The 22125-nt window shown below is 36.4% G+C and overlaps 1 protein-coding gene across 4 annotated transcripts in view; it reads left to right on the top strand.

Moving 5' to 3' along the window:
- NELL1 (neural EGFL like 1) overlaps nucleotides 1-22125 on the top strand; it is a 945441-nt gene that overhangs the window by 698961 nt on the left and 224355 nt on the right. For all 4 annotated transcript variants that reach the window (XM_021085298.1, XM_021085297.1, XM_021085300.1 and 1 more), the window contains one exon: nucleotides 266-361. In XM_021085298.1, the coding sequence (XP_020940957.1) occupies nucleotides 266-361 (96 nt within the window). The remainder of the gene's footprint in view (nucleotides 1-265; nucleotides 362-22125) is intronic.

Raw genomic sequence — 22125 nt, 5'->3', positions numbered from 1 at the left:
TAATCATACTAAGAGCAACAGTTATAGCTGTTGATTTTCTTACCAGCTACCATTTAGCACCAGGTACTTTATATCCATCATCTCAGCTGATCTCATATAAACCAGTGAAATAGGTATTATTGCATTTATTTCTTCTTGTATACCCCATCTTTTAAATATGTCAACATAGTTATGTATTCCCTATGTAAGAGAGAATGAATTGTTTCAAAGTCCATCCATTATTGCCATTTTGTCTAAGATAAATCCCTTATTTTTTTTGTGACAGCATTCTGTGAAGAAGGCTGCAGATATGGTGGAACATGCGTGGCTCCTAACGAATGTGTCTGTCCTTCTGGATTCACAGGAAGCCACTGCGAGAAAGGTAACCTTGTGTGTGTGTGTGTGTAGAGAAGAAGAAAGACTATGCTTCAGAGAGAAGGGAAGCTCTTTCTCTAGGGCTGTAGTAGTATGAATTGACTTGATACATTGTGTCTCAATGGTGGATATGGCTCTCCCGAAGCCAGAACCGTTTGATTACTGCATAATAGGCATCCTCCCTCAGAAAATAGAGCTTCATTTGCCCTTCCTCCAAAGTGTCTAATTTAACAAGGTCAAGTCTTTGCTACTGTTTCCAGCTGCATTTTTGTGCTAATTAGAGATAAAGTCTGACAAACTGACCCGCCCCACTTATCATCTATTGGGTAGCGTCACATGCAACCACTGGAGTTATAACAATCTGCTGCGCCCACAGAATCTAAATTAGAGCCGCATGCTTCTTGCGTAAAAGCACATTAAATAACTCCGGCAGCAGGTTTATTGGTGTGCTTGGAATTTTATTCTAATATTGGTTTTATTAGGAACATTATCATTCATGGGCCTGATAATATAAGCCTATTAGTGTTGGTAAGATTCCATTATGTGCAGTTTTCTATTTGCAATAAATGTAGTGTTTACACTGGGCACTCCTTGGTGAAATTCAGCTTTTTTATTAATTGGAGAAGTCCTCCTACCTGTGTAAAAATAAAACTGACATTCAATGCCAATGTGCCAATGTATGCATCAATGAAAGCAAGAAGTTTATGCCATGTAAAATTTAACATTTCAGTGTATTTTCTCATGAATTTCATTAGGTTAAAATCACTGTATTACGTTTTTCTGAGTTTGGGATATCACACTTGACACTGCTCATAGTACAGCATATAAAAATGGAAATATGATGCTGTAGTTTTATCCTTATTATTAGATGAGGGAGAGTATATCTTCATCTAATGTCCAAGATCTAAGCAGGTTCTTGCTTCCTTCATGTTAAAGGTTTCTGAATTTAGATACTGAATTTTTAATTTTTAATTTTTTTACTTTTGTATTTGAGGGCCATACCCACAGTGTATGGAAGTTCACAGGATAGGGGTAGAATTGGGGCTGTAGCCTCCAGCCTACACCACATCCACAGCAACCCCATATCCAAGCCATGTCTACGATCTACACCGCAGCTCACGGCAATGCTGGATCCCTAACCCACTGAGCGAGGCCAGGGGTTGAACCTGTGTCCTCATGGTTACTAGTCAGATTCGTTTCCACTGAGCCATGACAGGAACTCCTTAGATAATGAATTTTTTAAATGAGCCTATTTATTATACCCCAATTTGTTTGACATATTCCATTGTACTGTCTGTATATTTATAACGGAGCCTGATCCTTTTAAAAACAGTCAAAATTTAACTACGTAAATTATTCAACAAGGATATTAACAAAGTGTACCATTGTTTCCATATTTTGTGATATTATCAACAAATCAGATCACATTTATTAAATAATAATCGCTTTGTCTTTAAAAAAAAAGACATATAAAAGAGTGAATATCTTTCTCTGAGCAGGATGGGGAACTAGAGGATTCTTGCCAAAAGCAGCAAAACCTAATGGTAACAGCACACACCTTTTTGCAGTACATCTGATTTTAATTAGGTTTTCTAACATTTTATATATATATATATATATATATATATATATATATAATATATATGGTTTTTCATTATTTCCTTCAAAACTGCTATGTTTCTCTAAAATTAGAATACAGGAATTAATGGAGACAGAATGATGATGATAATGTTGATGATGAATTCTATTATCAGTAACGATATACCATTTATCATGTATTAATTATGCATTAGGCCTTTTAAATGCATGTTTTAATATTAAAAACAAAAGAGATGTGATTATTCCCATTTTATGGATGGCAAACTAAATATTAGCTCAATTAAATAACTTCTGCAATGCTTCCGAGTCAACATTAGAACTGGGAATAAAACAACTCATATTCTACAAACTGCATTATAAATTCTTGCATGTATTTAGAACAGATAATATGTGAACTTTCTATAAAAGCTGGATTCCTGGTGAATCAGAATATCTGGGTTAGGGTCTGTGAATGTGCACTTTCACCAAGGACTTCAGGCTGCTTGTTATAACCAGTCATTATTTTATTGTCATAGTGATATTTAACCAGGGCATCTACTGTAAAGTTCTTATTCTTTTTACATTGCAAAGAATTGGAGGAGGGCATTGATCTTAGACTGGGGCCTGAGTCACTGGCAGCCCAGGAAGAATTAATTGTGGTTTCTGATGGCTTGTTGATTTGACCTCTGTCCCTTTCTGTGCTAAGTGGCTGATTGACTTGGTGCTTACATTCTGGTCCATAATGTGGAACAGGAAAAAAAGAGATAAAGGAGAAAATTGAGACCAGAGGCAAAACTAACACAGACAGAGGCAGGTCATGGCTTTCCTAAATAAATATTAAAGTTGAGATTGAGAATTATTTACTCTTGAAAACTTACACAGTTGCTTTAAGGTTAAAAAAAGGATAAAACAAAATTTCTCTGTAAATGATGTTATACATGATGAAATGTTTAAAAAAGGTAAAATGGTTCCATTTAATATTGGCCAGTGTTCTAATTCCATGAGGTATATTTTTGTGTGTATGTGTGGATAGGATAAAGTACATATTTTTTTAATCAGTTGTGTGCAGGGAGTCTAGACAAATACTAAAAAGCTGTGTCATATCTGGTCAGAATTGTGTTGCCATGCTGACTACTAGCAATAAAGATAAAGTAATTCCACTTGCCATTCAACAGTGGTGTTAGATGACTTGAGACCCAAGGTAAAAGGAAAAATACAAATGCATTTTGAATGCCTTATGGCATGATTACACCATATCTTTTATTTGATATGTTTAAATTTTAAGGCTAATTAAATGGGCCCATTTGAGCTATATAGAACCCACTTATAAGAGTTCCCCAGGGGCATAATGGTTAAGGATCTGGTGTTGTCACTGCTACGGCTTAGGTTTGATCCCTGGCCCAGGAATTCTGCATCTGTGGGAGTGTCCAAAAAAACAGAAAAATCCACTTATATTTATTTAGTCTTAAAAATATTTCCTCCCCCCCATTATTGGTTTTACTCACTGTTTGTGATAATCAGTCTTTCATACTTCAAGTGCATTCAGCTAAATCATTGAAATCATTAAAGAAGATGCCTATCTGAAATATAAAGAAATTGAAAATCCCACTCATGTTTGGCGTGTAACACAGAGATGAAGAACTCTGCATTTGTTTTATATTGATAATATTTTTAGTAAACTTTTCATAACCCCACTCAAGATAAGCAAATATTTTACCTCCTTTGCTTTCTGGACAACATATTATATTGGTTCTTTTCTTACCCTTTGTTCCTTCTCTGTGCCTTAGCTTTGATTTAGTTTCACATCTAACATGGAGATGTGTAGAGAGAGATGAGTGAAGAACCAGTAAGGAGAGTGGTTGTGTTACTCAGGATAGAAAGAGTCTGCCGGTGAAATCTTTTTGTAACCCTGGAGAGCTAAAAGGATATTATGCAGCATTGATATAATGTAGCCAAACACAAAGCTAAATGAAACAATATGAAGCCATCCTAGAGATTTTTCAAATATAAAATCAAAGAGCTGCACTAAATCCAGAAATATGTTACTTACCATAAAAATAGCATAGGTATCATTCTGTAAGTAGTGAATGAGACCAAGTTTTCTGTGTGGCATTAAGCATATTTGTAAGCAACAATTAGAGATTACATATAAGGTATCAAGCTTGTCATGTGAATGGTTTCTTAACCTCGACATTGCTAATATTTTGAATTAGATAGTTCTTTGTTGCAGAGGGCTATCCTGTGCATTGTAAGATGTTTCATAGCATCACTGGACTCTACTTGTTAAATAGTGTTAAGAACCTACCCCTAGTCATTCAACCTAAAATGTCTTCTGACATGGCCAAATATCCCCTGGGAGGCAGAATCGCTGCTGCTTACAAGTTCTGGTCTAGAAGTAGAGCTGTAAGAATTCTTTTTAAAATTTATCTGTCTGTTTATCTCGTTGTTATTTGATAACATAAAAATTATAAGCATTTTTTTAGGAGACATAAAACATTTTTAAAGCATCTCTTGGGAATTTTTAGGAGTGCTTTGGGTTAACTCTAATTAAAAATTCTCTTTTCTATTGAAATTATAGTTGATTTGCAATATTATATGAGTGTCAGGTGTCACACAATAATTGGATATATTTATAGAATAAACTCCATACAAAGTTCTTATAAAATACTGACTATATTCCCAGTGCTTTGCATTATGTTTTTGTAGCTTTGTTTTATATCTAGTGGTTTGTACGTCTAAATTCTCTTCCCCTGTCTTGCCCCACCCCTGGTCCTCTCCTCTTTGGAAACAACTACTTTGTTCTCTGTATCTGTGAGTTTCTGTTTATGAGAAATCAATGAATAGCAAAAAAAAAAAAAAAAAAAAGCACTGTTTTTCATTCACAATATAATTTCTAGAAGTTATTTTTTTCTATTTTGCTTATCTAAATTTTCTAATTTTTCTAAAATAAATGTAAACTATATTTGTAATAAGAAATTATTTTTTAAAGCTTAAAATAAAGAGAACTTACAATTCATGAAAAGGACTTCATTTTCTCAATGCTGGGGGGTCTTTTAACTTTTCCTAAAGGGAAATGAATTTCTGCAGGGTAATTTATTCTATTCTTTTTACTGTGCTTCAGAGACTCGTAGATGTGTAGACAGAGGGTAATAGTTTACTCTGAGTATATTGTTTATTCAGCAAGTAAAATGAATGATCAGAAACAAGAATGTGTACATTCTTCCAAATTCTAAATCTTGCCCCAATTTTGACAGAGCTTTACCAGTGTTCATCTATTTGCTACTGTTCTGCTTGTCTCCATTTGGAGATAAATTTTAAGATTTATCTTTATAAAGGTGAATAATAGTTCCATTTTCTAAATGAGGAAGAGGGTATTTCCTTGACAGGTGTCACAGGACTGTTGGAAGGGCATTTGGGAGGCAAATGAATGAAAACTCATAGCAGTTAGGAGAGTTATTTAACTTTTCTCAGCATGAGGTTTCTCAGGTTGTCTGGCATATAGTATACGCTCAGTACAGGGCAGCTTTTATTATTAGCCTTTTTGCTATTGTTATAGAGCTAACAGTTGCCCAGGAAAAAGTAGGCAAGATTTATGTAGCATCATATAAAAGGGAAGTACCAGAAGTTGAGGTTTCTCTGAGTTGCTCATCCAGCTGAACCCACCAAAAAGGATGGATGCAGATACTCTTACAGGTTTTGTTAAAATTAGATGAGTGGAGTTCCCGTTGTGGCACAGTGGTTAATGAATCTGACTAGGAACCATGAGGTTTCAGGTTCGATCCCTGCCCTTGCTCAGTGGGTTAACGATCCGGCGTTGCCATGAGCTGTGGTGTAGGTCGCAGACGCGGCTCAGATCCTGCGTTGCTGTGGCTCTGGCGTAGGCTGGCAGCTACAGCTCCGATTCGACCCCTAGCCTGGGAACCTCCATATGCCTTGGGAGCGGCCCAAAGAAATGGCAAAAAGACAAAAAAAAAAAAATAGATGAGTGTAAATTTGTTTAAGAACCTATTCTCTGCACTGTATATTTCCAGAAATAGAGAATGGCAGAGGAGAGGTGTTGCACTGGAAAATAGGAGGAGCGCAAACCCATCAGTGTTGAGGGTCATTCATCTTTTTATTTCAATGTATTATTGTTTTCCTTTTTCAAAGTCTTACTGAAATATAGTTGATTTATAATGTTGTGATCATTTCTGCTCTACCACAAGTGATTCAATTATACATACACACATATCCATTCTTGTTCAGATTCTTTTCCCATATAGGTTATCACAGGATATTGAGTAGAGTTCCCTGTACTATACAGCAGGTCCCTGCTGACCATTTGTTTTATATACAGTAGTGCGCATTGGCAGTCTTTAAAGCAGCTCAGCCTTGGGTTCAGCTGTTAAACCTAGAGTATCTTGTTACACTCCTCTTCTCAATGCCACCTACTCAACTTTTCCTTTCAGCTGTGATGGAGTAATTGAGCTAAAGATCTGACACACTTCTGCATGGCTTGACCTTGGAGTTGTCCCTGAACTCTCAGAGCTCTTTGGAGCTCTTTTAAAACAATATCTATGATCCTGCCGGGCTCACCATTTGGCCAGGTTTCAGACCGGACTGGTATGGAAATAGACCTGAGATCATTTTTCATTCTCATCTCCTTGATACAGAGCAAGTTTTCAAGTGATTTCAAAATAACTGTAGGGAGCTATGCCTTTTGTTCATAAACAGATATTTGAACTATAAATTCAGGGATGCAACCTGGGATAGTGTCAAGAGGACTGGATGGAAGGTCAGAGGCCGGCCTTTGGCTGCTTGACCTGCCACCACAAATCACAGAGCCTCTGTGAAGTGAAACTTGCATCATTCTTCTCCCCATGGTTTACGAATCTCAACATTTTATGTTTGTTGCTTCTTAGGAAGCAGCTAGTCCCACCCTATTGAACATATATGAGGACATGTATAAATGTTATTCGGCCAGTCACTAGTGGAGTTGGGGTTCTAACTGATGTATGACTGAGTCTAAATTTTACACACTTTCCAATAATCCATTGCCTCTTGATCACATTACCTGTGTTCAAGGGCAATTAAACCTAACAGATTATATGCAAGACTAAATAAATTAGGTTCTCCCATGAGTAATAAACTGTAATCTCCTACTTGATTATGTGCATTGATTTATATATTCCTTTAACATCTTTGTCATACCTAAGGCTAGAAGAGAGTAAACAAAATAGGAATAATAGTGCAATCCCTGAAGCCATCCTAGCCCAGTTTAAGTTGGGTTCCACTATTAACCAGAATCTGTCATATTAGATCAGACGTATTAATGTTTCGAAGCTTCGGTTTGCCTCTGCAAAAGAGATATCAGGGAGTTTCTGTTGTAGATCAGTGGGTTAAGAACCCAATATAATGACCATGAGGACATGGGTTTGATTCCTGGACTCAGTCGGTTAAAGATCCAGCATTGCCACAAGCTGTGGTGTAGGTCGCAGATGAGGCTCAGATCTGGCATTGCCATGGCCTTGGTGTAGGCCAGCAGCTGCAGCTCTGATTTGACCCCTAGCCTGGAAACATCCATATGCCACAGGTGCAGTCCTAAAGCTGAAAAAAAAAATAATAGAGTGAATTATTTAAAGAGAGAGATGTGAATGTTACTTATTGCATAATATTATCATGAAGTTAAAAGAGAGAGTCTATATATAAAACATGTGAAAGAGTACCTAGCACAGTATAGGTATCTGGAAGTGATGTCTATTGTTAATTTTATCCTTCTCAATTCACTGGATGGTAAAATTAAGGAAGTAATAGGCTACTTCCCTATGAACACTCAGGAGATAAATGGTAGAGCCATGCCTGATATCTGTCTGCTATTCCTCTAGTCTTTCTATTCCTTCTGCCAGCCCTTAAGGCCTCTCACTATATTATTCAAATATGAAGAGTTTTATTCATGTCATCTTTGCCAATTCATATTTTCTCTGTTCCCATAAACATTTTATGTGCTTTCTTGCTAAGCTAATCCATATTAATTTATGCACCAAAGTTTTGCTCTGGGGAGTGTGTTAATTGAGTACCTGAAATAATAGCATGTGTAATTTAAGTATGACCCTTAAGAATAACTTTTCAAAAAACAAAATTATTGTTTGTTTTCCATTTCTTGGAGTTGCAGTTGAAGATTTCACACCAAGTTCTCATGTGTTATTGATCACATAGGCAGATTTGAAACCTCACTGAAAAGGCTTCCTCACTTACCCTTCTACGAATATTTCATTAGCCCTTTGTTGATTGCCCAAATTCACTGAAGAAAACACATTCTAGTTTTCAACTGGCTTCAGGAAACCTGGATCCTATTCCCAGATTCCACTATTGACTTGCTATGTGATATGAAACAATGCTGTATTTTCCATGTAAAAGGAAAGTAATCATCCAAGAAACCTCTTAAAAATTCCATTCTTTCATGAAGCATTTCTTGGAATTTGCAGAAAGAGTCAACAGAGGAAGGCATTCAATTGAGATTTGAGGATATACTTAATGTCTGAAAAAGATGGCATTTTATTTTACTTTATTTTTAAAATTTATTTTATTGAAGCATAGTTGATTTATAATGTGTTAATTTCTACTGAATAAAGTGATTCAGTTATATATATATATTAAATTATATACATATATATAATTTTTATATTATTTTTCATTATGGTTTATTACAGGATATTGAATATAATTCCCTGTGCTGTGCAGTAGGGCCTTGTTGTTTATATGTTCTACACAAACTATTTTGCATCTGCTAATCCCAGACTCCCACTCCAGTCCTGCCCCCTTGGAAACCACGAGTCTGCTTCTGCTTCATAGATAAGTTCACTGGTGTCATATTTTAAATTCCACATGTAATTGATATCATATGGTATTTGTCTTTCTCTTCCTTTTTTATTTTTTAAATTTCTATTGAAATATAATTTGATTTACAATGTTGTGATAATTTATGCTGTACAACAAAGTGATTCAGTTATACACATACACATATCCATTCTTTTTCAGATTCTTTTCCAGTATAGATTATCCCAGGATATTGAGTAGAGTTCCCTGTGCTATACTGCAGAATCCTGTTGACTATCCATTCCATATTCAGTAGTTGCATAAGCCAAACCCTAACCCTTAATCCACCCCTCCCCCAACCTTTCCCTTTTGGTAATCATAAGTTAGTTTTGAAAGTCTCTGAGTCTGTTTCTATTTTGTAAATAAGTTTATTTGTACCATTTGGTTATATTCCATATATAAGTCCTATCATATGATGTTTGTCTTTATCTGCCTGACTTACTTCACTTAGTTTGATGATGTCTAGGTCCATCTGTGTTGCTGAAAATGGCATTATTTCATTCTTTTTATGGCTGAGTAATATTCCACTGTATATATGTACCATGTCTTCTTTATCCATTAATTCGTTGATAGACATTTAGGTTGTTTCCATGTCTTGGTTATTGTAAATAGTGCTGCTATGGACATAGGGGTGGATGTATTTTTTCAGGTTAGAGTTTTCTCTGGATATATGCCCAGGAATGAGATTGCTGGATCATATGGCAACTCTATTTTTAGTCTTCTGAGGAACATCCATATGGTTTTCCATAGTGACTGCACCAACTTACATTGCCACCAACAGTGTAGGAGGGCTCTCTCTCCTCTACACCCTCTCTAGCACTTGTTACTTGTAGACCTTTATTATAAAAAGACTTTTATTATAAAAATGTCCATTCTGGCCAGTGTGAGGTGATACTTCACTGTAAGTTGGATTCGAATTTCTCTAATAATTCATGATGCTGATTATCTATAAAAGGACGGCATTTTAAACGAGAATACATTGGAAGCAACCTAGAATGATATAGACATAGAATTAGTGAAGTGAATTATGGTAACCATTCTATGGCACTTTTAAAGCCTGTGAAGGAAGGCTACTTAATCACATGGGAAATACAGTAGATGGTTAGGGACATGAACTCTGGAAGCAGCCTGTCTAATTTGGATGCCCAGCTCTGTGATCTTGGAATGTTACCTAAAATCCTTTATGCCTTGGTTTTCTTGATTAAAAAAAATAAAAAACAGTATTGGATGTTTTTTGTTTTTCCTTTTTTAGGGCCACATCCATGGCATATGGAGGTTTACAGCCTAGGGGTCCAACTGGAGCTGTAGCCAGTGGCCTACACCATAGCCACAGCAACATCAGATCCGAGCCACATCTGCAACCTGCACCACAGCTCACGGCAGTGCCAGATCCTTAACTCACTGAGTGAGGCCAGGGATCGAACCTGCATCCTCATGGATGTTAGATTCATTTCTGTTGAGCCATAATGGGAACTCCTGGAGAATATTTTTTAATTCTGTGGTATTTGGTAAGCACTACATAAGCACTGGATGTTATTAAGTAATAGTGGCATGTTCAGGATGACTCTAGTTTTCATGCCAGTACACATACCCTCTACGGACATGAGTATCAGGGAGCTTTTGATCTCACTGTGGCTGGCTTAGCAGGTCCTTGTGTGATTTGTTACCTTTAAGGACCTCCCCACATCTAAAAAAAAAAAAAAAAAAAAAAAAAAAAAGGTGTTAAGCAATTAGTTCAGTATTGTAGTCATGCTAAGTAAAAACTTTTTACCTTCTCTCTCATCAGCCTGCCATAACCTGATAAGTCTGCAGTGAGGATATGGAGAGACTTCCTCTTTTTTCTTTTTCTTTCAGTATCCTATTTTAAAATTCACAGATGTCCTCAAGCTTGCCCTCGGTGGGAAAGAGAATAAGGTCTCATGGCATCAACACAGTGGTTTTCTACCACGGGGGGCCCTCTGGGTGAGATATGTGCAGTTGCTGGTTCTTCCTTTGTGAGGGCATTTGGTGAGGGCCTTTGATCACTAGGGACTTCTAATAGAAATTCCCTTGCCGTGACAGTCCTTTCATCCTTCTCTAGCTCTGAGCTGGTGAAAGGCCATTCCTCTGTTGTGACTCCTTCGCTGTGCAAGATTAACATATGATTAGGGTGATGCTCTGATGCTCTTTTGCAGGATCCCAACAAGGCAGACACATTTCTCCTTCTTCAGTCCAAGTGCAGCCCTCTCTTAATGTGATCTTCTTTTGTGCTCTCAGCTATATGGCTGAGGCAGGTACAGACCCAGGCATTCACCTTTAGACACTTATGGCACAAGTCAAATACCGTTTGCTATGTCCCTAACCATCCAGGGGACCCTTCCAAGTGTGCTTGAAGACTGTCATCCTTGTATCAGTTTACAGAGGATATTTTTTCTTCTCATTCCTAAAAAAATAAATAAGAGAAAGGAAGTGTGACCTGGAACTGCCAGCATGCCAGATAGCTTTCTTTAACAAAGTCCTCACGTTTGACCTTATCAGCATCCCTTGCTGAAATTCTAGGGCTTTGTTTACAGAGATGGAAGGTTGTTAATCATTAATGTAGGCATAGCTGATTTTTGAAAGGGTTAATAAAAGTAGACTAGCACTCGGCTTTGGAACATAACATTTTGTGCTCCAAATAAGAACAGAATTATGTACCAAAATTCTGACCTGGGAAAAATATAATCTTAATATCCTATTCATTTGATTTAAAAAATATTTGATAAATGAATAAATGAAAGAGTACACACATGGATCCTAAATTTCACATGATTCAGTCTTTTCATTTTATAGATCACAAGTTGTAATGATTCCCGTTGAAATCTCATTTAAAAGACTCCTGATTTAAAGTATATCATTTTGAGGATGGAAGAAAGAAATGTCATTAATAACAATGCCATTTATAAGAAGAGTAGAATATAGAAATTTTGTGCCTTTCCAATAGCTCAGTCAGCATGCCTTCCTGAAAGCAAAGTGAAGGGCACCAGTCTTTTTAATAGATTGACATTTCCCATCAAATAAATGAAAGCTATTAGGGATTACCTTGTCTAGTTAGTAATGCAGAAAATAATTCCTGACTATTTAGATGACAAGCAGTTCTCCCTCCCCACCAGGCAAGCTCATATTATTGAACTGTGAAAGTCAGGAGTTTGGTTCATAGGCTTATTTTTAATCCTCTGCCCTGGGAAACACAAACACCCCTGTAACTTGAAGCACAATGGCCAAAAAGAAAGGAAATCCAGGCTTCTGTGAAAATATGACCAATTGGAACTCAGAAATTACAAAATCTCCCTAGTAACTAGTATCTAAGAATTCTTTGTATCCCAGAATATATACTGCTCTGTAGATCATGTGGAAAAAGCCTAATCGAAGCCAATAGCCTGACCGGAAAAGGATATAAACTCTTGTGATTTGCATCACTCTCTGCTAATAGGATCCACTGATTAGAAAAGGTAGTTGCCTGAAAATGTTCACTTAAGTCCAGAATATGATGAATCAAATATCAATATCTATGCATTCATTTTGGTGGTGGTTGAAAAGATAAGCCGTTTCTGGCTTGGTGGGCTAATATGGTTTTAAAGCATTCTCCAGTTTAATAGAGACCTTACAGTTATCTATGGGTGGCAGCAATTTTAGCCAGGAAGATTGAGCCCATGAAGGGAGATTCTGGAAGATTATTTTATTAATCTTGCTAAGAAAACCCTTCAAAACCTTCTCAGTGCTTACAAGATAAAGTCCATCTCCCACAGCATGATATCTGAAGACCTCCATGACTGGACCCCTGCCTACCTCTCCAGCTTTATCTCCTGCTTCCTCTCCACATACACATTAAATTCCAGCCCATTCTAAACTACTCTGGTCACTGAAATGTACCTTATTTTTTCAAATCTCTGAGCTCTTTTTGCCTGCAATGTTCTCTCTGCCTCTAACACACATACAGACTTATATGTTGATCACCAATATCTGATATTAATTAAAACATGGGCGTATGGTCCAGATGGCGGCAATATAGTGATAATCACAATAAAGTAAGTCGTACATTTTTTGATTTTCCAGTGTGTACAGAAATTATGTTTATAATATACTATAGTCTTTTTTTTTTCCATGTCCTCAGCATGTGGAAGTTCCCAGGCCAGGAACTGAACCCGTGCCACAGCAGTGACCAAAGTCACATTACCAGATCTTTAACCTGCGACACCGTAGGAGAACTTCTATACTGTAGTCTTTTTTTTTTTTTTTTAATAATGATTTTTATTTTTTCCATTATAGCTGGCTTACAGTGTTCTGTCAATTTTCTACTGTATAGCAAGTGACCCTTTTTCTCATATTATCATGCTCCATCATAAGGGACTAGTTACAGTTCCCAGTGCTATACAGCAGGATCTCATTTGCTTATACTGTGGTCTTTTAAGTGTACAATAGCATCATGTCTCAAAAAGCACTGTACCTACTTTAATTACAAAATAATTTATTACTCAAAAATGCTGTCATCTGAACCTTCACTGAGTTGTGGCAATAACATCAAAATTCACTGATCACAGATCACTGTAATAATGTAACAGTAATGAAGCCGTTTGAAATATTGTGAGAATTACCAAAGTGTGACACAGAGGCACTAAGTGAGCAAATGCTGTTGGAAGATGGTGCTGATAGACTTGCTTGACATAAGGTTACCTTAAACTTTTAGTTTGTGAAGGACAAAGTGTCCCCAAAGCACAATAAACAAAATGTAATAAAACTGGGTGTGTTTGTAACACAAAAGATCGGTTATTGAGGGTTTCTAATTATCTAGAATAATCCTGATCCGCACCCTCTCAAAATATACTCCTTCTACAATCTTTCTCATTCCACTTGATGATGAAATCTACCCTTTCCCACTCTCTGGATTCGGATCCTGAGGTTGTCCTTAAAACCCTTCTTTTGCACGTCACATCCAAATCCTTGCTCTGCTTTCAAAATATATTTGGAACCCAAACATATGCGCTCTACCACTACCACTCCGGCACATGACATCACCTCTTCTGGCTCATCCCCCATCTGTCCAGTGTTGTGCAGTAATTGTCTCTTTAACATAGTAGTCAAGGGAACATTGCTAAAAAAACAGGTTAGATCCAATCCCTTTTCTAACCGCCCCCCCCCCCACCTTTTCACTCAGTAAAGTCAGCATCATTGCAATGGATTTCAAGACTCTATGTGTTCTGTACCCCCCACCCCCTTCCTATTACCTCTCTGTCCTCTATTAGCTCTTCACTGGGCTTCCTCTCACTTCTACACCTTCTTTTCCAGCCATGTTTTCCTTACTGTTTGGTTGCTTGGAATGTCTTCTTCCCTGATGTTTTCATGGTTAGCTCCCTTATGTAATTTAGGTTTTTGTTCAACTGTTACCTTCTCAGGAAGACCCTCAGCCCTAACTCAGTAACATGCCTCTCCCTCCTTGTCACCATTATATTGTCATCAGCACCCCTTTCACTCTTTGACACAGTAATACTTTTTTGGTATGACCTGAATGCCCAACCAGAATCTAAACTCCCTGAGGGCAAGAGTTTTTTGGTTTTATTGACACGGTGTTTCCTGGGACCAGGGCAATACCAAGCACATAACAGTTGCCCCAAACATTTGTTGAATACACAGATACTTTAATAAGAATCTCTCTTGGTTTTAGAGTTAGCCTCCAAAGCCACAGTACTGTCATCATGATATATATTGGAAAGAATGAGAAAATTATTGTTGTCAGTCACACACCTTAATCTCTGATATTTTTAGATCGTATGTAATCAGAATTAACCTTGATGTTTTCTTCTCTCTCGTACTTCCATTCAGTCTGTCACCACCATCTATTTTTTTCTCCATCCTACTGCCTCGACTAAACCAGTATCATGGAGTTTCTGCCTGGAATGATTTCAGAAGGCAAACGTCCAGGTCCCAAGTCCTGTTCCTCCCTCTCAAAAAAAAAAAAAAAAAACAAAATGTCCTACCTAATGCATTGTAGCCAATATAATCACTATAAAATGCAAATGTAATCAGACCATTTTCCTGCTAATAAACCTCAAATGGTTTCCAGTGCACTTGGTATAAACTCCAACCTCAACTTGAGTCCCTTCCCCATTTCAAGTTATAATTGATAAATTGAACTTTTCTTACACTGAACTTTTTTTTTTTTTAGATTTTCTCAAAGCAGTGATCTTCCAGCTGCAGGCTTCTGCCCAGGATATTTGCTCTACCTGGAACCCTTTGCTTCTCTTTCTCCACCTCCCTTCCTCCTCCCATCATTTCCAGTCTCCATCTTTCCTGTTCTCCTGCACAGATCTTAACTTAGGCTTTTCTTCAGAAGTTTTTTTTTCAGACTTCTTGGTCAAGGGTAAGTCCCTCCAGTGTGTTCCATATCAGTTAAAATGGACCATATTTAATTGCCTATTTACTTATTTTTTTCTCCCTTTCCTTCCTACCACTCATCCCTATAGCATAGCTAGCATACATATTTAACTTTTCTTGCCCCCCAACAAAAAAACATACAAAATATTAACTTGACAGAGCAACTCTTAACTCAAGTGTCTCCAAACCAAAATGTCCTGTGTCCTAGCTATTTTTCTTCCTACTCCAAGGTGTTAATGATAAATAATATAAATTAGATCATACAAAATGTATATAACATGTTTCTGGATGATATAATCATTAGTATCGATGGAGAAGATATTGATAGACATAAAAAAAGACTAGATGGTTCAGTTCAGGAAGATAAGCAAACCCTCCCTTCCTTTTATAGACTCACCCCAGCCTGTCCTAACACACCTTGACCCACCTAAGCCTGCCTAGATATGGCACTTGCCTGGTTCTTAAATTGCCACGTAGTCCCTTTTGGATTGGACCACTTGTACAGAACAGTCAGAGAACTGTGAACTCTACTTTTAATCACATTTTGATTTACTGTCAGCAATTTATTATGGCATGCTTGTTCAATAAAATGGCCTCGAGCATCCAGTAGCAAGCTTTAATTTTTCCAGTTGCTTCATCTCCAGATATACAGAAATACCACCGTCACTTGTGCATTCCACATAAACTCCATGCATTAACATTTTGGAGATGTTTACATGTTTTCCTCCACATATTTTTCTCAGTGTCTCTTATAGCAGTAATACTTCCTCAGTATCTAAGGTTTTTTTTGTTGTTGTTGTTGTTTTAGGGCTGCACTTGTAGCATATGAAAGTTCTTAGGCTAGGGATTGAATTGGATCTGCAGCCACAGCAGTGTGGGATCCATGCCATGTCTGCAAGCTACACCACAGCTCCCAGCAATGCCAGATCCTTAACCCAGTGAGTGAGGTCAGGGATCGAATCTTCATCTTCATGGATACTAGTCAAGTTTGTTACTACTGAACCATAATGGGAACTCCTCTTAGATTTTAATCAAAATTATTAGAGCACTATTTAAACTATATAACATAATTATATAGTAATATATTTATATTTTATTAATATTTTATTATAATAATCATACATTTTATATACTATATAATTATATGGTATTTATATATAATATTTAATATTATTTACATAATATAATTATATTATAATGATTATTCTGATTACATTATTGTAACATAATTATGCTATTATTAATAATAATATAATTATTATATAATTCTTAGGCTACCTTAGTTAAGGCTAGAACTTGTGTTGAGTGCTTGACATATAGTATGTTATTTAAACCTCATAACCCATAAGTCTGGCATTGATTAGCATCTTCCAAATCCATGTTGCTTGTCTGATATCATTATGTAATTCTGTATCCTTCCCACCTGCCATTTTTCAAACATATAAGCACATCTCAGGTTCTTTGCACCTGGTGTTTTTTTTCATTCTGGAATGTTCTTATTTCTTTATGTCTTGCTCCCCTTTTCTTTTTACCTCCTTCAGGTCTCTACCAAAATGTCACTCTCAGTGAAGCCTTTCCTACCACTTTGTTAAAATTGCAACCACAAATCTTTCCTCAATCAGTAGTACCTCCATGCTCTCATGTATTTATTTATTTTTCTTAGTGGGCTTATCACCATTTAAGGCACTGAATACATCGCTTCCCTATCTTGTTTATTTTCTCTTCTGCCACTGGAAGGTTGACCACCAGGATGGAAGAGGTTTTTGTCAGTGTTTGTTACCATAGCCCCAGCTTTCAGAATAGTGCCTGGCAGGTAAGAAATTGTTAATGAATGATTATCATCCTTATTATTGAGTAATTGGGATTAAGAGCTGAAAAGTAATATATCCAAAATTATAGGGCTAGGGAGTTTCAGAGCTGTAATTTGAACAGTTCTTTGTGCTTCACGGCTTAGGGTGTTAAACACTGTCTTTGCTGCCCTTCTTAAAAAGGGAAAGCTAATTAAAAAGACTTTAACTGTTGTCAGAGCTCATCTGTTGCGTGTTATTTTTCTTAGCTGAACTCTGAATTCTGATTGTGCCGCAGTGGTTGCTTTATACACCATCGACACTGTGGTGATGTTCAGAGCAGCTGATTTTCCACTCTTATCCTTTAGTTGATACCCTCTTCCTTAGACTGGTACTGCTGAAATAGTAGCATTTCATGTAGTACAGAACTTTACAGCCTTCCAGGCACTGTATCATCTCTTTTTAAATCTCATAACAATTCCATAGAGGATGTATTATCATTGTCTTCATTCTACAGGTGAGGAAACAGGGGCTAAGAGACTAAAGAAACTGCCCCAGTTTGTAAAACTAATGAGGGGGCAGTTGAGACTTGAATTCTTCTCTGGTGATTTAAAATTCTATGCTTTTGACATAGAGAACAGACTTGTGGTTTTTCAGGTTGCAGGGGAGGGAGGGGTGTGAACTGGGAGTTTGGGGTTAGTAGATGCAAACTATTACATTTCGATGGATAGGCAGTGAGGTTCTACTGTATGGCACAGGGAACCATATTCAGTCTCTTGGGAATAGACCATGATGGAAGACAATATAAGAAATGGAATGTGTGTATACATGACTGGGTCACTTTGCTGTACAGCACAAACTGGCCCAACATTGTAAATTAACTATAACTTAATTTAAAAAAAAGGAAAACATTTCTATGCTTTTAAATTTTTGTTCTGCCACCACCTGCCTCCCTCCTATAGGAGACTTCATTTATCTTAGTTCCAATGCACTATCATGGAGGGGGCGGGGTGTTAATTTTGGAAGTGCCAGAAGAATGCTGTTGTTCTTTTACTCATAGGTTATCCCTACGTCAGGACAATGGGACACAATATAACCTTTTGAGCTGAACAACCTCAGCCATGTACCCTGTGGCCTTGACCGAGTTATATAATGTCTCAGGGGTGCAGGTATCTCTCGATGCTGTCATAAGAACTAGAGAAAGTTGAAAAGAACCACAGTGTAGAAACTTATCCATAGCTTCTATATATATGCTGAAAGCAGTGCAATCAATTGTAGCTAATATTGATGTGACTTTTTATAGTCATGGACTCTTTCAAAGGTATTTTCTTTTTAGAACACCCTAAGGAAACATTGTGAAGTAAGCTTCATGTCCATCTTCTAGACAGAGGAACATATTTATGTAGATTAAAATGACTTTTCCAAGTTCACTGAGTCAGTAAGCATTGCACTGATATTCTAATATGATTCTTTTGGTTCCACAACTCCAAACTTGGAACTTGAAATAGAATAAATGCCGTTTGAGCTTCTCAGTGGTGATACCACTTGAAGAGGTGTTAATGCTTAAATTATTCTTAAAAAAAAAAACAAAAAAAAAACCTCCACAAGTTAGGGCATGACTTAAATACAGTCTCACAGTAGTGACATTTTAAAATTCAGAAAGAAACAGATGTTTGCAGGTAAGTGGTATACCAACAATTTGAAAGTTTCTGGAGATATCTGAAGATCTCTTCATGTTTTAACACCCTCATTTTTGTCTCAAGGAAAACTTACTTTAATGTCAAGTAAATACGTTTCATGAAGTGAACCATCTTGCTTATAATTTAGTGGTAGTTAGCACTCAAGTGATAGGCGTCTGAGCAAAAACCCTTTTCCTGTTCCTCAGTCTGTTAATATAGCTATAGTTAATATTTTTGAGGTAGCTATGCGCCAGCCACTATGTTATATACTTAAATGGGTTATGCAGTAGGTACTATTATTATCCCCATTTTATATGTGAGGAAACTGAGGCTTGAACAGCTGTGAGGTTAGAGATCAGAATTTGCTTCTCCAGCACAGTAGGCAGTTTTTATTGTTCTAGCTGTTTGTATTGTTGAAGATATTCCTGAAAAATTATTTCTGTAATTATTAAAAACACTGTTCCTTTCTCCCCTCCATTTCTGCAATATTTAGCAAAGATATTATCTAGTAAAAACCTTTGACTGGTAAGGTTCTGTTCCCTTTTGTTTAAGGATGACTTCAAACCTTGAGATAATCCTAAGAGTGCAGGAAGAAAGAAAAGCAGGCAATCTGGAAAAATGACAAAAAGTTAATAAATGCTTGTTGAAATATAATCTGTAGAGAAGCACACAAAAGATAAATGTATCACTTGATGAATTTTTACAAACTAAAAACAACTTTGAAACCAGAAGCAAGGTTAAAAACTGGAAACTTATGTGTCCCAGAGCCACCCCCTCCTGACCTCTTCTAAGTCCCTACCAAGAGGAACCATTGCCCTGGCTTTTAGCATCATAGGAAAGTTTTGCTTGCTTTTGAATATCATACAAATGGAATCCAACTCTAAGTACTCTTTTGTGTCTGACTTTTGATCACCAGTAGATTTGTATACATTATCCATGCTGGTGCTGATGATTTGTGGTTTTTAAAATTTTCTCTATGGAATATGGTTTCATCTTGTATATATACCAAAGGTATTTATCCATTTAATTGTTGGATATTTGCATTGTTTCCACCTTTGTTTACCTTGCCAGAATAAAATCCTTGTACCTGTCTCTGGATAACCATCTCAAGTATTTCCATGTATCTAAATATCTAGGAATGGAATTGCTGGATATGCTTGGGTTCAGTTTTAGCAGATTTTTCCAAACAGTTCCCCAAAGTGGCTATACCTATTTATATTCCCAATAAATGAGAATTCCAACTGTACCATAATTTTATTAATACCTGTCTTTTTCATCTTAGCCATTATGCTATTGTGATATTATATTCTTAATTTTAATTTGTACTTCTCTGATGACTAATATAGTTTAATATATGTTATATGCTTATTGTCCATTTGATTTTATTGTCTTATAAAGTATCTAGTCAAGTTGTTTGTACTTTGTCTATTGCACTATCTGTTCTTTTCTAATGCATGTAGTTTACATGGTTAAATAGTTCTACATGGTTAGTTATGAAAACACAGCGATTTGTTCCTATCCTACTCCATTTCTCCTCTTTAGAGTCAGTTGTTTTCTATTACAACATTCATATTAGCTTTTAATTTTTTTCAGTCTTAGGCATTATTTATTGACCACCAGTGAACATGAAGATTTATATCTTTCAGCCTCTCACGCACAGTACAGTCACACACACACACACACACACACACGTGCACACACTTCCTATCTCTCTCTTCTTCAATGTGGTTAGATCACTATTCAGTGTTTTCTTTACTGTGTCTACATAAATGATATTAATACATGAATTGCAGTGTTATCTATTATTATTTCTCCTGTATGATACATATGCTCACTTTACCTGGATTTAATTATTCTCTACTTTTGTTATTGTTTATTTACTCAGTTTTTATTCACTCAACATCCATTCAATCCCAAATTTTCTTGAAAAAAATATCATACCCATGCATTCAAGTGTAGTTTATATTTTATAACTTTAACTCCATGAAGAAAGCTGTTCCATTCTATACTTGAATCTTGTTAGGTCTATAGCAAGCTGGGATTTTTTGGTTAGCCCTTCAGCATCATCTCATTTCTTTTAAATCTCCTGTTTTCTGAATCTTGACTATTTTTCTTTTCTGGTTAACACTCTTGTTTTTAGAGCACAGATTTTTTTTAGGGCTTCACCTGAAGCATATGGAAATTCCCAGGCTAGGGGTTGAATTGGAGCTGCAGCCTACGCCACAGCAACACCAGATCCAAGCTGCATCTGCAACCCTTACCATAGCTCACAGCAACGCCAGATCTTTAACCCACTGAATTGCGCCTGGATCAAACCTGTGTCCTTATGGATACTATAGTTTGTTAACACTGAGCCACAAGGGGAACTCCTAGGGGACAATTATTTAATTAGCTTCTTAAGCATGCATGGAAGGTAAATCATTCAAATGTTCCATGTCTGAAAATGTTTTTAACCTTTGTACTTATTCGATAGTTTGGATGGGTGTAGAATTCCAGGTTACAAGTCACTTTTCTTTAGAATATTATAGAAATAGCTCTATTATATATTCTGTGTAACTTTTGAGAGGTGCAGTGCCATTCTATTCTTGATCATTTGTATGACATGTGCATTTCTTCTTCTGGAAAAGTCTGGGAAAACTTTTAATCCTCTGTCTTATAAAATTGATGCTGATGTACTTTTGTGAGGGTCTATTATTAAACCAATGTACTGGGAACTTTCAAGATCCTTTCAATTTAGAAATTCCTAGGTTTGTTTTTAGGATTTAAAAAAAAATATCTTTGATGATTATTCCCCTGAATTTTCTTTGTTATTTATTTGTAGAACTCCTTATTATTTGGGTATCAGATCTTTAGATTTGTCTAATTACTTGAATATTTCTTTTTTATCTTTCTCTTTTTAAAATTCCACTTTTTGTACTATTTTTGGTAAGGTGAAGATACTTTCTCAAACTTATCTTCCAAATTTATTGTTATAGATTTCTACTATCCTAACTTATTGTTGTTTTCTGGGTATTCTCTTTACATTGTTTCCAGTTCTTATAGATACTATCTTCCTTTTTGGAGATTATAGCAAGAATAGTTTTTAGAGGTTTTTTAAAAAATTACTTAGTATAGTCTTTTTTTTATAAGTTGATTTTTTTCTTCTAGTTTATTCTTTGCATTTCCTCAAACATCTCGTAGCTTTGGCTATCTGCTTATCTTTATGAGTGAGACATTTAAAAGTTGTTTGATAACTCATTTTACCTGTGGGATATTGATGCAAGTGGTTTGGGGTTTATTCCTTTGAGATATTCAGATTTTACAGAAAAGATTCTCCCAATGTGGTGGAAGGAATCAGTGGCATTTCTGTAAGAATTATACTTGGTAGATTCTGAGAGCCAGGTAGGGTGGATAAGGCAAAGGGTTTCAGAATTCAGTATGTGTATTTCCACTGAATCCCTTTGTTTCTACTATGGTATCTCTGCTCTCAACTGTCTTCCAGT

Source organism: Sus scrofa, chromosome 2 (assembly GCF_000003025.6).
Source record: "Sus scrofa isolate TJ Tabasco breed Duroc chromosome 2, Sscrofa11.1, whole genome shotgun sequence".
In the NCBI taxonomy this organism is placed as follows: Eukaryota; Metazoa; Chordata; class Mammalia; order Artiodactyla; family Suidae; genus Sus; species Sus scrofa.
This window is presented reverse-complemented; position numbering and strand designations above follow the sequence as displayed.